Source organism: Argiope bruennichi, chromosome 4, assembly GCF_947563725.1.
Source record: "Argiope bruennichi chromosome 4, qqArgBrue1.1, whole genome shotgun sequence".
NCBI classification, from domain to species: Eukaryota; Metazoa; Arthropoda; class Arachnida; order Araneae; family Araneidae; genus Argiope; species Argiope bruennichi.
This window is the reverse complement of record NC_079154.1, coordinates 126,326,917-126,340,331: the sequence shown is the minus strand read 5'-3', so window position 1 is coordinate 126,340,331 and position 13,415 is coordinate 126,326,917. Positions and strand designations below refer to the sequence as shown.

General features: G+C 31.4%; 1 protein-coding gene across 1 annotated transcript in view; it reads right to left on the bottom strand.

Moving 5' to 3' along the window:
- The window catches only part of LOC129965360 (nuclear receptor coactivator 7-like), a 131,985-nt gene that overhangs the window by 79,587 nt on the left and 38,983 nt on the right, over nt 1–13,415 (bottom strand). Inside the window, exons 5-6 of the mRNA XM_056079189.1 lie at nt 6,731–6,801; nt 4,753–4,860 (exon numbers count right to left, since the gene is read on the bottom strand). Coding sequence (XP_055935164.1) covers nt 4,753–4,860; nt 6,731–6,801 — 179 coding nt within the window. The remainder of the gene's footprint in view (nt 1–4,752; nt 4,861–6,730; nt 6,802–13,415) is intronic.

Here is a 13,415-nt window from a genome sequence, read left to right as displayed (position 1 = left end):
TTCTACATCGCATACATAAAGCCTCATCCTTTCTATTTCTCGGCAGAAAAAGCAAGGATCTTGTAGTTAATAGAATTAAGCCGTTCTGTAAACACGTTTCCTAGAAGAATGCTGTGTATTCGGGAAAAAACGTTTATATTCTTCTACAAAGCCATTATTATGTTTATTTTATGTTTGAAAATGTATCACACTTTTAGAAAGCCCACAAATGTGAAAAAATAATTTTTTTTCGATATTTAAAAAATAATAATATGATATTATTCGATATTTAAAATATAAAAAATAATAATTTGTTCGATATTTCGGTACTTTTCTGAGATATCTTAAATGTTCAGTTTCTTTCGCTTTTACATAAAGTCGAAATTGCGACTATCCATTAGCCAAATTGTACAACATTGTGTGTGATTAGAATATTTCTTTCAAGGCATGATGATTGGATGATGCACTAGACAAATATTTACATACGACGATTTTTATGTATTGAATAAATTTACACTTCTGAAATGAATCTTGTCATCTAAATTTGTGGTCAGTCCACAATATTTAAGAATCAGCACTCCTCTGCAAATTTTATGGGTAGAAACTTAAAACCTTGTGAATGCGTTGATGAAGGTAAGAAAGATATTTTACTAAATGACATTTTCACACATTAGGGGATGTATAAAAATGTTGATGTTTCTAAAATTTTACGATCATTCTCCAAAGAAAACAAAATGATTTCATATAATTTCCAATCTTATTTAATGAAACTTTATAGTTAAAACTATATGCCTAGATATAATATTTAGCGAAATAAAAACTTTTTCCACTACTTTGGAACATCCTGTTTATATATATATATATAATACTACTAAAGTGAAGAGGCATCGATTATATTTAATATCGCCAAGATGGAAATAAAAAAAAATCTGAACATCTGATACTAAATAATATAAAAATTTTCGTTTAATAAAAGTTGGCAGCTATTAAAGAGAGAGAAAATGCATTTCTTCCTTAAGAAATATTCCTTGCTGTATTGCTAGATTTTGCGATGATTAAAAGTCATTGATTTGGTTTCTGCTTTCAATTATTGCCGGCAGAAGATCAAACAGATACAACAAAAGTGAATCGGTGCGAATGAAAGGTGAAACTTTCACCTGCCCGGATTTAATAGCCAATCTATCTCCTTTTACTCGCTCCGGAGTTACAAATCCGGAACATTTGTCGATGCGACTCTATTTCCGGATCCATCCGTCACCAGTTGTTATACGCGATTACCTAGACGAGTCCCTTTGGGGGCCGACAGGGCGGCGTCTCAGCCCCTTTTCCGCCGATTCCGCGGAATCTTAGGGCGCCTCGTCGGCCGACAATCACCTTCCCGCCCCCGGCATGTCTTTTTCTCCACGAAATGTTAGGCTTGTCCGACTTGTTTCCAGATCGCTGAGATTTCAGATTTCGATCGGCGGACGCCATCTTGGACTTTCATCTGCGTGTTGCTTCGTGGAAGAGATTACAAAAAAAAAAAAAAAAAAGAGAGAGAGAGAGAGAGGGGCAGATAGAAAGAGAGATTAAGGTAACCTACACACACACACATACACACTATCCCCAACCTTCCTGGTGCCATCGTAACAGAGATCAATTGTTGCGCATCCACTACTTTCAGAAGTGCAGGAAGTCGACTAATATTTATCTTTGGCGTTACTACTGTCATCAGGTTGTTCAGCGCTCCCGGAACATTGTGTACATTTTCTTCAGGATCGGCCACTCGGAACGGCTCTAAATTCCCATTAAGGCTTTTTGCACTACTATTACTGCCGTTTGGTGATGTTGAAATAAAGGCGCGATTTCTTTTTCGTGGATCTTGCATATTTTAGTTTAAAACTTAATGTTTGGAAAGATGGAGAAAAAAGAAAAGTATATTCTGTATATATACATAAAGGATTTGAGCTGATTTCTTAGGAAATATCTACAAATTTCTTAAGGAACTTGAAAATAATTTTCATATCCATACTTTCCAATGTAGTACACACAATTCTAGAAATCTGCTCATCAATAAGTTATTTCCAAGTTAAAGTTTATTCACATACATTAATGATATACCTTTATTAACTTGGTGTGGTTGTGAGTTCATTAAAATGAATGTTTCTTGCCAATAAATTAGATAATAACTAATCTTCAATAAGCAATCAAAATAAAAGTTGAATATATTTTTACTTTATACCTTATATAGAGAAAGTTGAATACATTTTTACTTTACTTATTTACGTATACCTAATATAGAGAAAGTATAGTAATCGTCAACTCGAGATTTTCCGAATCTCCAAGTTCGTCTTCCAAGAACCTCCCGCTGGTGTGGTGTGGTGTGGAGAGGGGGTGCCAGCTCAGGTGTCGTCCTCGTCATCTGACTGCGGTTCATAATTACTAGGTCCGTCCCAAAATAGCCCTAGTGTTGCTTTACAACGGGACGTTAATATAATTAAACTAAACTAAACTCCAAGAACCTCACCGGGTTCGAGAAACATATTTTTACAAAATGTCGCTTGTCTATCTGTCTGTCTGTGACAAAGATAACTGAAAAACTCTTTCAGCTAGACGGTTGAAATTTGGTATGTGGTCTTAATACCAAATTTTCAGATTTCTATCGAATATTGAGTACAATCTGTACAGAGGAAGTCCGGATGTTCGGATATAAGTTAGCATGTTAATTACAAAGCGAAGAGAGCTAGATGGAAAAAATTCTGTGCACAGATTTAACTTCTATAGTGTAAACACCATGCTGTCAGACATCTATCTGACAGCATGCAAGAATTGCATTGTATGTGCTTTGAAATGGTAATGTCATAATTGACAAGTTTCTTAGTTCTTACAGGAATCAGATTTCAGTTTCTTAGCACCAATCTTCTATTATTATTATTATTTGTTTGTTTGTTTCTCGAAACTCTTGGCTTGGTTGCTTTAAATGTTTTGGTTGCTGATAACCTGAATAAACATATCTGCCGGCGTCCTGGCATAGGGGTAGCGCGTCCTCCCCGTGACCTGGGTGTCCTGGGTTCGAGTCCCGGTTCGGGCATGGTTGTTCTTCATCTGTTCTATCTGTGAGATGTGTGAATGTGCCCCCCCTTTAAAAAGGGGTTGTGCAAGCGAATGTGATGCGTGAATTGCTAAAACGTACTCTTGGCCCTAGTTGGCTCTACTAAAACAAGAGAGGCTCCCTCGGCTTAAAATCGCTGACTTCGTCAGTTAGCTTTTCCATGGCAAGTGCCATTATAAACAATAAACATATCTTCCAAAGGTAAGATTATTAAAACATTATCTGCTGGACTAGCTGTTTTTCAGTGCGCTATGGAACAGTTTGTAAATCAAGCAGATAAAAAAAATTACGCAAAATACGTAAAACATTCATATAAACCAGAGATAGAAAATAGCAAAAATCCCTTTGTGCGAGTTGATGAGATCGTTAACTTATTCTAATCATCTTACCCTGATGGTAAGTGCTTAAAATCCTTGATTTTTTTGGCAGAATTAACGATAATAAGATATAAATAAATAATGATTGTGAAAAGCGTATTGGCTTAAATAATTAAGTACAGCAAGGAATAAATAAATATATTCCCAACTCGGCGAGATCTCACTTTGAAAAACCTAACAAATTACAACAGGTGAGTCAAATACACGATCATCTAATAAGCAACGAATTAACGTCAATGACTTCATTTTGCGAGATATTAATGTCTAGCAATGTGAGGCGCTAAAAGTATCTGTAAGGTGATGAAATTTCAGTAATATAAATGGACAAAAACTAAATCATTCTTTATCGTGCCCTAGTTTCCTCGATATAATAATGCAGTAAAAATTAACAAAGTTACCTAGAGAAATAAAATATTGTTCAACAAAATCAAATTAAAAAACACTAGATAAGATATATATAATATGTTGTTTGGAAGCATTACGATTTTAGAAGAGCTAAAGTATGAAACAAAGTTCTAAAAAAATTGCGCGAGTTTTAAAAGGCTAAAAAGCGTAATATCTTTTTATCCCCATTTCTCCCTGTTTAGAGGGGTACAGAAACTTCCTAATAGTGATAACAATTCTACATGTGCACACACACACACACACACACACACACACACATATATATATATATATATATATATATAATTTCCAGAAAACAAAGAGTATGAAAGTAACTACAATATCACTGAAAACATTTTTTTTTAAATTGATGTCGTGAAAGAAGGATTTTTGACTTAATAATACGTACGACTCGACAATACATTCCGAAATTAATGAGAAAAACGTTAACACTTCAGTTAAATTTTATTCCAAAATATTTACTTCAAATTCTGAAAATTTTTTCCTTCGTGAACGCGTATTACCAGAAAATTATCTAACGTACTAAGCGTGATAACTCTAAGCCCAACGGTCTTCCCTGTATAAGGCTTGAACGAATTTTCAACCATGCATGCTCGCATTGTCCAATAAAAGGATGATAACCAGCCTCAAAATATCATCACTTAAAAAAATTAATGTATAAGTACATTGACGTTACGGTCTCTTTATAAAAAAAATTAATTTCCAGATTTTAGTAAACTTTCCTAGTTTCTTTCAATACATCATAAATGTTTTTTAAAAAAATTTAAAAAAATCCGAAACCATATATGTTGATTACGCCATATTTTGACTTTTAGAGAAATTGCTACCTCTTGATAAAAGCAGCTAGCATTCATTCTATAAGTCATTTATTCTGTTAAATGGAATAGAAAAATGACTCACTTGGCCTGGAAACACCATTCTGGCCGCAAGTCTGTTGAGCTTGGCCAGTTCGGATGGTGTGGTATCGAACCGGGCGGCGATTCCGGCCAACGTATCTGAGGCCTGCACCTGGAATATTAAAAAATAATACAACAGGAATGTTAAAAGAATTTTTTGCTTTGCTGATGGCAAACCATAAACGAAGGTTGCTTAATAATTGCTTGGATGTAACATTCTGACTTATCAAAAATTGAAACTATCTGAGTTTTTTTTTATCTTTAAGCAGATTATAAATACAATTTTTAAAACAATATTTTATGTTTTTTAAGAGAAAATTTACAGTAGTTTTTCACAAAAGATAATAATTTCATGAAATGCTACATGTTTCTTATTGCAGATGCCCTTTTACTAAATAATTAATTCATTGTGCAGTGTGATTAAAACTTTTTAAAAATACTGAGGCAGATTCTATTTTTTAAAAAAAATTATTTAAACAGAATACGCTTTACACGACGCTTTTGCAGGAGATTTGAATTGTTATCATTTTAAATTATTTTGGAAACAGATCGTTTTCTTACGTCAAGAAATATTTTCCTTGGTTTAATCTCTTAAAATCTAGATTTTAAAATTCCTCATTTTTACTATGTTAGTTTAAAAGAACTTTACACCATTGACCATCTTAGAGATATAGAGGAAACGTTGCTGTTTAATATATAATAATTTTATATATTAAAGAATATATATGTTCACACTTCATGTATCTTTTCATATTTTTGGAAATCAAAGGGCTTATCAGAAAATCCAAGACGTCACTTTCATCTTTGAAAAGGAAATAGAACTTCCAAGAAACATTTTAAATTTCTAAAATAATGCACTATTTTAATATTTTCATAAATTAATTATGTAATAATCGATTAATTTAATTTAAATTTGTTACAATAGATTCAAAATATCTGCAAAGTTTCTAACAAATCATTTGATTAACCTTTAATTAAGTGATTCTTGCTTTATATTTATTTTCAGTAAAAAAAAATGAATCTTTTTTCCTAATTTTTTTTAAAAAAATTCTACTTAACTGGTATACTTTGATTTCACAGATGTTTTTCAAATCTTTTTATGCAAAAATTCAAAAATATGTCTATTTTAGAGTCTTTTTTTCAACAGAATTATCCCGAATGTAATCACATCTGTTCTATAAATTCATAGTTGATTTAAAAGAATAGCACATTACTGAAACAAAATGTGTTATCTAATTATATAATAATCAAAATAAAACAATGAAGATATTGTTATCTCTCCAGTGAAGATTAAAATATAACAGTAGGCTGGATCTCTAGCTAAAATCCCAAAACAATAGTTTGACTGAAAGAAACAATTATATTGAACTGAAGATTTTAATTGTTTCAAAAAGATTAACTTCCCAAACAAATTTGCAGTTTCATGAGGCTCGATATGAGTACCATGATTTATTCTAAAGATGGCAAGAGAGATTATCCTTTGAACAAGGGTTTAATAGCATTCTTGTCATTTTAAACCTACTTTGTGTTTCAAACCATCCAAATTGTGAAAATTTTATGATTAATTAATTAAATTCTGAGCTCCGATGTTGACTATTAAATGTATGTTCAGAGTTCCAAGAATACCAGGAATGGCGTGAAAATGTTGATGGTCAGAAAACAACCAAAGCTGGGCCTATGAGAATTTCCAAAAGAAATTTAAAAAATAACACTTAAGTTATCGTTCATACATATCATTCATTATTAATTATATGCACTATTCTCAGTATTAATCTTCATTTTGGAATACCATAGGCTTAGAAACCTACTATTTTCTTTTAATAATTCCAATTTAACATTCTTCATGCAAAATCTTCTCTTATGAAATGCAATCATATTTCAAGGCATTTTTAGGAATTTAAAAATCTTATTGTTCGAGGTTATTTGTGTCTTAATAGAGTTGAAATTATATTGAATTTATGTGACCTGTTGGTGGGCCTTACCTTGTACTGTTCCGTGCCCGCTGGTTGCGTAAGAGTGCGCCCAAGAGGCTTCTTTTCCTGACTGGAAACACCTACAGAAAGAAAATGAGTTTCTTAACTGCAAGAAATGGCTGTAATAAATACCGAGCACGACAAATAAATCTCCCTTCGAACCCAGGAAAATGCCATTACAGATCAACAAAATCTCCTGCAAGCCGTCTTCGCCGGAGCCATGATTTTGAGTCGAGATAACGATTGCGGAAATCATTTGAAGGAAGAGAGAGATTTATCTTTGAGTTTTAGTTTTATGGCTTTTTTGAATAAAGAAACTGAAACGGAATTTGTAAAAAGGTGAAAGGACGAAAAGTAATTTCAATTTCATGTTAAATGGTTTTTATTCAGACATTAACCAGCAGTTTATGGAAGCATACATTTTCCTCGATGAAAAGTTATGGTCACGGAAGTATTTATTCAATTAGGACCCGAATACGATTCTATAAATTTCAAATTTGCTGTCACAAAAATTAAATTTAAGGAACGTAATTTGTTGCTAGTTGCAATCCACAACACGACCAACTATTTATATAACGATAATTATTTTTGAAACATGCAGAAGTGGAATTTTGTCCTATGTTATTTATCTAAACAATTATATCTCAAAATGTTGTTTTCGAAATAGTCCCACATTGTGTGAAAACATCCAAAAAGCAATTATTTATTGTTCCCATCATAGGTGGGTAGGTAGACTACTTTAGAGCTTCATAAAAGTTTCGCCTGTACTGCTGCTTTTATAATCTCAAATATACAATTTTTACTTTCTCATATATGCAGCATACAAAGAGTACGCGTATGTGCAGTAAGTACTGTAATAAATTCGAACTCGAGATTCTGATAATTCTCCTCGTTTTAAATCTCTCTTAGCCCGGAAAACATAATTTTGGAATTATGTCTTCCTGTCAGTCTGTGAACAAAAGAATTAAAAAATGCTTTTAGTGAAACGGATGCAATTTTGTATATCTTCTGTACACCAAATTTGTAAAGCTATATCAAATTTTGAAGGAAATCCATGCACAAGAAATTTATGAATCCGAAAGAATGGCAATGATAACTGCCAAACGTAAAAGGCTAGGTGGATAAAATCTCATTCACAGGTTTATCATCTACAGTGTAAATTCTCTCAAATTTCGAATCAAATCTGTCAAGGGACTGACTTTATGTCGATCTATACTTTTTTATGCATGTAAACGCAATTATTTAAAAGTGTAGCAAATTGGGTAAGTTAAATAATTTGGTTCACAGTTTTAGCTTCTACAGCGTAGATTTTTATCAAATTTTGAAACAAAATCGGTGAAATAAATTCACTTTCGGTCTGTACTTCCTCATTATGCAAACGCGATAACTCATAATCGAAGGACGTAGATAAAAGAAATTTGGTCTGTGATTTTGTGACTACAGTTGTAGTCCTTTATTAAATGTTTATTTCAATCCACCAGAAAAAAAGGCATCTAAAATATACGTATGTTCGATTTTCTGGTACTTGAGTCGCAATTTAGCGAATAATCGTCAAAACAATCGCTAAAGATCGCATGTTATATTCAATTCAATAAAAACATTATATCCACGAAAAATATGATCTTTCATAAATAATTTCGCCAATGGTAGGTAGTTATGGCATTAGTGCCAATTTTCTATATAATGTACTAAGAAGTATACAATTCTCATGTTTGAAAATAAAAATGTGGGCCCTCGAGCTATTCATGACCAGAACTTGACTAAGGCAGGGCCATACGGGACAGTTGCCCCGGGCCTCCACATCAGAAGGGGGGGGGGGGGATTGAATAGAAAGTTTATTTTAAGTTTCTTTCTTTAATGAACTTTTACTTAAACAAAATATCAGTACAGTGTAAATCCATCAGTTTTATGTTAGCTTCTTCATTAATCTATCGTATGAAAAAAAACAAAAAAATCTATATTTTATAGATTTGTTACAAAAATCTATATTTCGTTAATATAGAGGGGACCCCCAAAGAAGTTTTTGCCCCGGGCCTCAATTAGCCTAAGTCCAGCCCTGTTCATGACCTTACCCAAAGTCCTCAATTTTATTCAAGAGGAGGAATCTAACACATTTATTAGAGATTACGGTAGCAAATTTAAGAGAATGCACTCCCGCTGATTATTAACTGCAGTCTCACACAGCAGATTCACATTCCATCTTCTTGAATTAATATAATTCATAGTCGATCATTATTCGTAGTCGATTGTTTTTATTATTTCGACCTGTTTCAATTTTATAGCGGACTGCATTGACGAGTTTTGCCCATAAAAGTAGTCTCTGATAAATGTTTGCTAATGGGGCTCAATAAAACATCTAAATTTAGGAGTAATAAATAAGTTTCTCGCAGATTCTTTTTCGTTCCCCAATTTGTTTTCGGATTATAAATTATTCCTTTCACCGACAGACTTTTATTTCATTGAGGAAAGAATAATAAAAATCTCATTCAAATTTTATATCCACAAGTTTTATCAAATCTTTTAGTAAAACAGTACAAAAGCGCTTTACAATTATTTCACCAAATTTATTGCTGCCATTATTTTTATTTATCATTCTTAATTAATCCAAAATTCATTAAAAAAAATGGAATTGTGATCATTTTAATTGGTCAAAGGGATTTAGGTGCATTAGGTATCATCTGTTGTAGAATTATAATTTTATTTTGATAGAAGAGTCTACAAAGACTGTTTCATATTTGTGTTTCACTGAGAGAAATGTTAAGAAAACCTCTAACAGCCAATTAGATCACTTGGAACAATTCGATGTTGGATTGCAAAGTGTTCTACAAGTTCTTGAATCATTCGAATTTACAGAACAGTTTTTTTCCTCTGATTCAAATTCCTCAGGTATGCTTAGCTTAACGCATTAGATCACACATTTAAATTTATGATGAAATTTAGGTAACATGTCTGTAATGTAAAATGGTGATTATCTTTTTTTTTCAAACATCTATAATACTCTTCAAAGAAATCATTAAATCTTCGAATACAAATATCAATAAAATTATGATTTTTATCTTATGAGCCTTAAAAATAAACTGAGCCGCAGAAAAAACGTTTGCAGATTTAGTTAAAGTGAGAGAGAGTTTTAAATAAAGAATGCGAAACAAGGAATGATGATTTTTCTTTATTTTCATTGACACATGGAAAATTTTTAAGTTTATCTAATGATTAACTATTTTCTATCATAGGAAATTTGAAGTATTAAATTTCTATCAAACTATTTTATTAGAAACTTATTTCTGTAATAGGTATACATTTATCCTCCACTCAATGAGTAGTTTGTACTTAAGGAGAACTCAGTAGAAGTTCCGTTTGTTTCTTTAAAATAGTATGAATATTTAAAAAATATTATTTCTTTTAAAAGATTTTTTTTTTAAATATTTTTGAACATTATTTTTCAGTTCATGCTTTTTGACTAAGAGTTTTCATATTATTAGATAACATAATTACAGCTGTTGCAAACAAAAAATTGGAATAAATGTGCTTGTGTGACTCTAGGTTTTTTTTAATATCACTTTTCCATCGGCCTTAAGAATTTGTCCACTTTTTTTATGAAGAGATAATTATTATTTTTTTATATTCCCTTTCGATTATTTGCTTCACAAACTTTATTACATTTGCTATTTAGAAAATAATTATGTTAAAAAATAATAAAAAATATTGTTAATAAAAAATAATACAAATGCTGTTAAAATATGTTTTAGGAAATGGAATAAAAATGTTATTTCTCTATAACAATGTTAGAGTATTTTTTATTAACCCTCCACGACCCAGTAACTAACTTTTTCCAATTCTTGAAAAGGATAAATAAATTTAACTTATGTAATTAAAAAGTAGCACGAATAAAATCTGCCTAAAAGAAAGTTAACTTCACAGTAAATGCTGCATCTAAATTGTTCAAAACTCTGTGATTGAGAGAAGTGTTTTCCCATTACGAAAATACATTATCAAAGACACATTTCATTGTTCGAAAATAATGTCCTTATTTTTTTTTATCAGATATGAAGCAGTAAGAAGAAGTTCTGTTTCTTAAAACGAAGTAATATAAACCTTTCATTCTGCGAAATTACTTTTACGTTCCAAACTAGATTTCTATCATTGTACTTTGAATATTTTAATAGCCCTTAAGAAAAAGGTCAAAACTGACAGATATATAGATATCTTTGAAACAACGACTTCGTAAATATCCAACTTTTTAAACTCTAAATTTTTACTTTTCTTTATTCTTTTTATATGCTTTAATTTTTATCATATATTTGTAAGTAATATACTATTACATGGAGTTCATTCTTGACATTTTATAACAATGCTATTACATTTTAAAATATTCTCAAAGTTTTTGTCAAAAAATCATTAGTCGTATGTTGAATTATTTTTATCAGATAGTATCAAGAATACTTGTTGACTCACAGAATATCTATTAATTAATATTTGTAAAAAAATTGCTTAGTGAGTTATACTATATTACAATAAAACTATGCTTATCAGCTAAAAAAACACTCTCCGTGCAGTCGGCCTTCATTGTATTATTTAAATGAATTCAGTTATTGTAACATAAGTAGCTCTTAAAAGAGGAAGTCGTGTCGATCTAGCTCGCTGTCGGTAATAAAATCATGCGGCACGTTTTAGTTCAAATCGAACTACTTTTTGACAAGTAAAAAAAATCCTTGGTTCGAATTGTTTTTGTGGTATTCGATAAAAGTTGAATTTATAGGTTTTGACATACTTCAAAACATCATAAAATATATTTCTATATATTAGGAATCAATATTTGGAAGTAAGTTACAACTGAGATACTCATAACCATTGATAACCTCGTGAAAATTTCCGTGTTTCTTCAGCTTTCAGCATAGCAATCATGACAAAATTATATACAGTTGTAACGAAGGTTCCATGAATTATTTTTCTATTGTATCTAATACTGTTTCACAAATTTCAGTATTCTTCTTAATATTTTGTTTAAAAGGGATTCGTTTGCTTGAATGTGAGTAGAAGTTTCGGAAATTAAACATGTTTATTAGCTAGGAAAAAAACATTTTTCGTGTAGCCTGCTTTCCTCTATTCAATGCCGTTCAAATGCATTTTGTAACTGTAATAAAAGCAGCTCTTAAATAACCAATAAACGAGCAGTTCCTTATATGCTCATATAAAGAGCCTGATACTTCAGTGAAAAGTTGTTAATAAATTCTCACCATTCGCGGCACTAATAAAAAATGTATTTTTTCTTTAGCAGGTGACAGCGATGTGATGAATTCACCATATTACGTTTTTAAACATATAAAATCGTGGATGTTTGTTTGTTTTTTACTTTCAGTTATCTTTACTTGTGTGTATTATAATACGACTTGCATCATTAATTTACCAGATTATTTCGCTGGTATCACCAGCTGCATATAACTTGCAAAACATTGTTGCTGCATATAACTTGCAAAAAAAAATTATTTGATTTCTTTCTACAGAAATAATTTGCAATATTTAAAAATGATTAGTGCAATACCCAGTGCTGATAAATGCAGCCTTAGAATCTCTTTTATAACATTGTAAAAAGATCTCTACATCTTAAAATTTTAATTATAAATGTAGTTCCTTTTGCTCGTCGCCACCCAGTTTCATCCTCTTTGTTTTCTCGCCTATCAGCTGATTTTGCCAATATTTCCTCACCAGTTCTCGCCAAAGGGCTTTTAAAATGCATCGCTTAACCACCAAAAATCTTTTCTCCTCAGAAGGAAATAGATTTCTCCACTTACCAACCCTCACCCCAAGCAGCTGGCGACGTATGGATTCCCATCTTATTCATCTCTTTGAGCGAAGCAGTAGATATCCGACAAACGATTAGAAGTTGCTCCAATGGAAGAATCCTGAAACTGCACAGGTGTCGATTTCTGCCTCCTCCTAGCACTCTTCTGGGCCAACTAATTAAGTTTCTATCTTCGGTAGCGCACTCTCTTCGCCTGTAATCGAGTTGCTTGCCGTAGACGCATTCATTCTCAAGTACCCCCACAAGCTGAGCTGAAGTGGAGATTCTACTCTTTTTTTTTTTATTTGTACTTTTTAGTGAAAAGCTCCAGATTGAAAGTTGTATTAAGATGTTGAAATTAAAATGAATAGTTGAAACTGGTGGAACTTAAGTAAACAAGTTTTCTCCTGCAAGCAGTTTTCCCTAGTTCAAAAGTTAAATTGCGGCAAAAAAATAAGAATCGTTTGATTATAAAAATGCCATAATATTTTTCTTATAGAACATGCTGGATAGATAATGCGTGTTATCATTTATTTTTTAAATATTTCTCTGGTCTGTTATTAAATTAAAATTCAGAACAATTTCTATTTTAGAAATTAGGCCAAGTTGGGTATTTCTGCTTTTGGAAATAGTCAAAATCTACTATTTAGAAATTTAATAGCAGATTCTCTGTACTAAACGAAATCCTCATAACGTAAATTATTATATTTTCTGGACATTTTTTTTCTAAATTATTTTTGTTTCTTAAATAAAAAAAAATGTAAAATATTGTTATATACAAGGTGATCAAAATTGAAACACCCCTACTCTGAGTTCTCTATACAGTGAACTACTCAGTGTAAAGGCTCCAAAATTGGTGAACATTCTATTCAAGACATGGGGAGATGGATTATTCGAGAAAAAAAATTAGTTTCA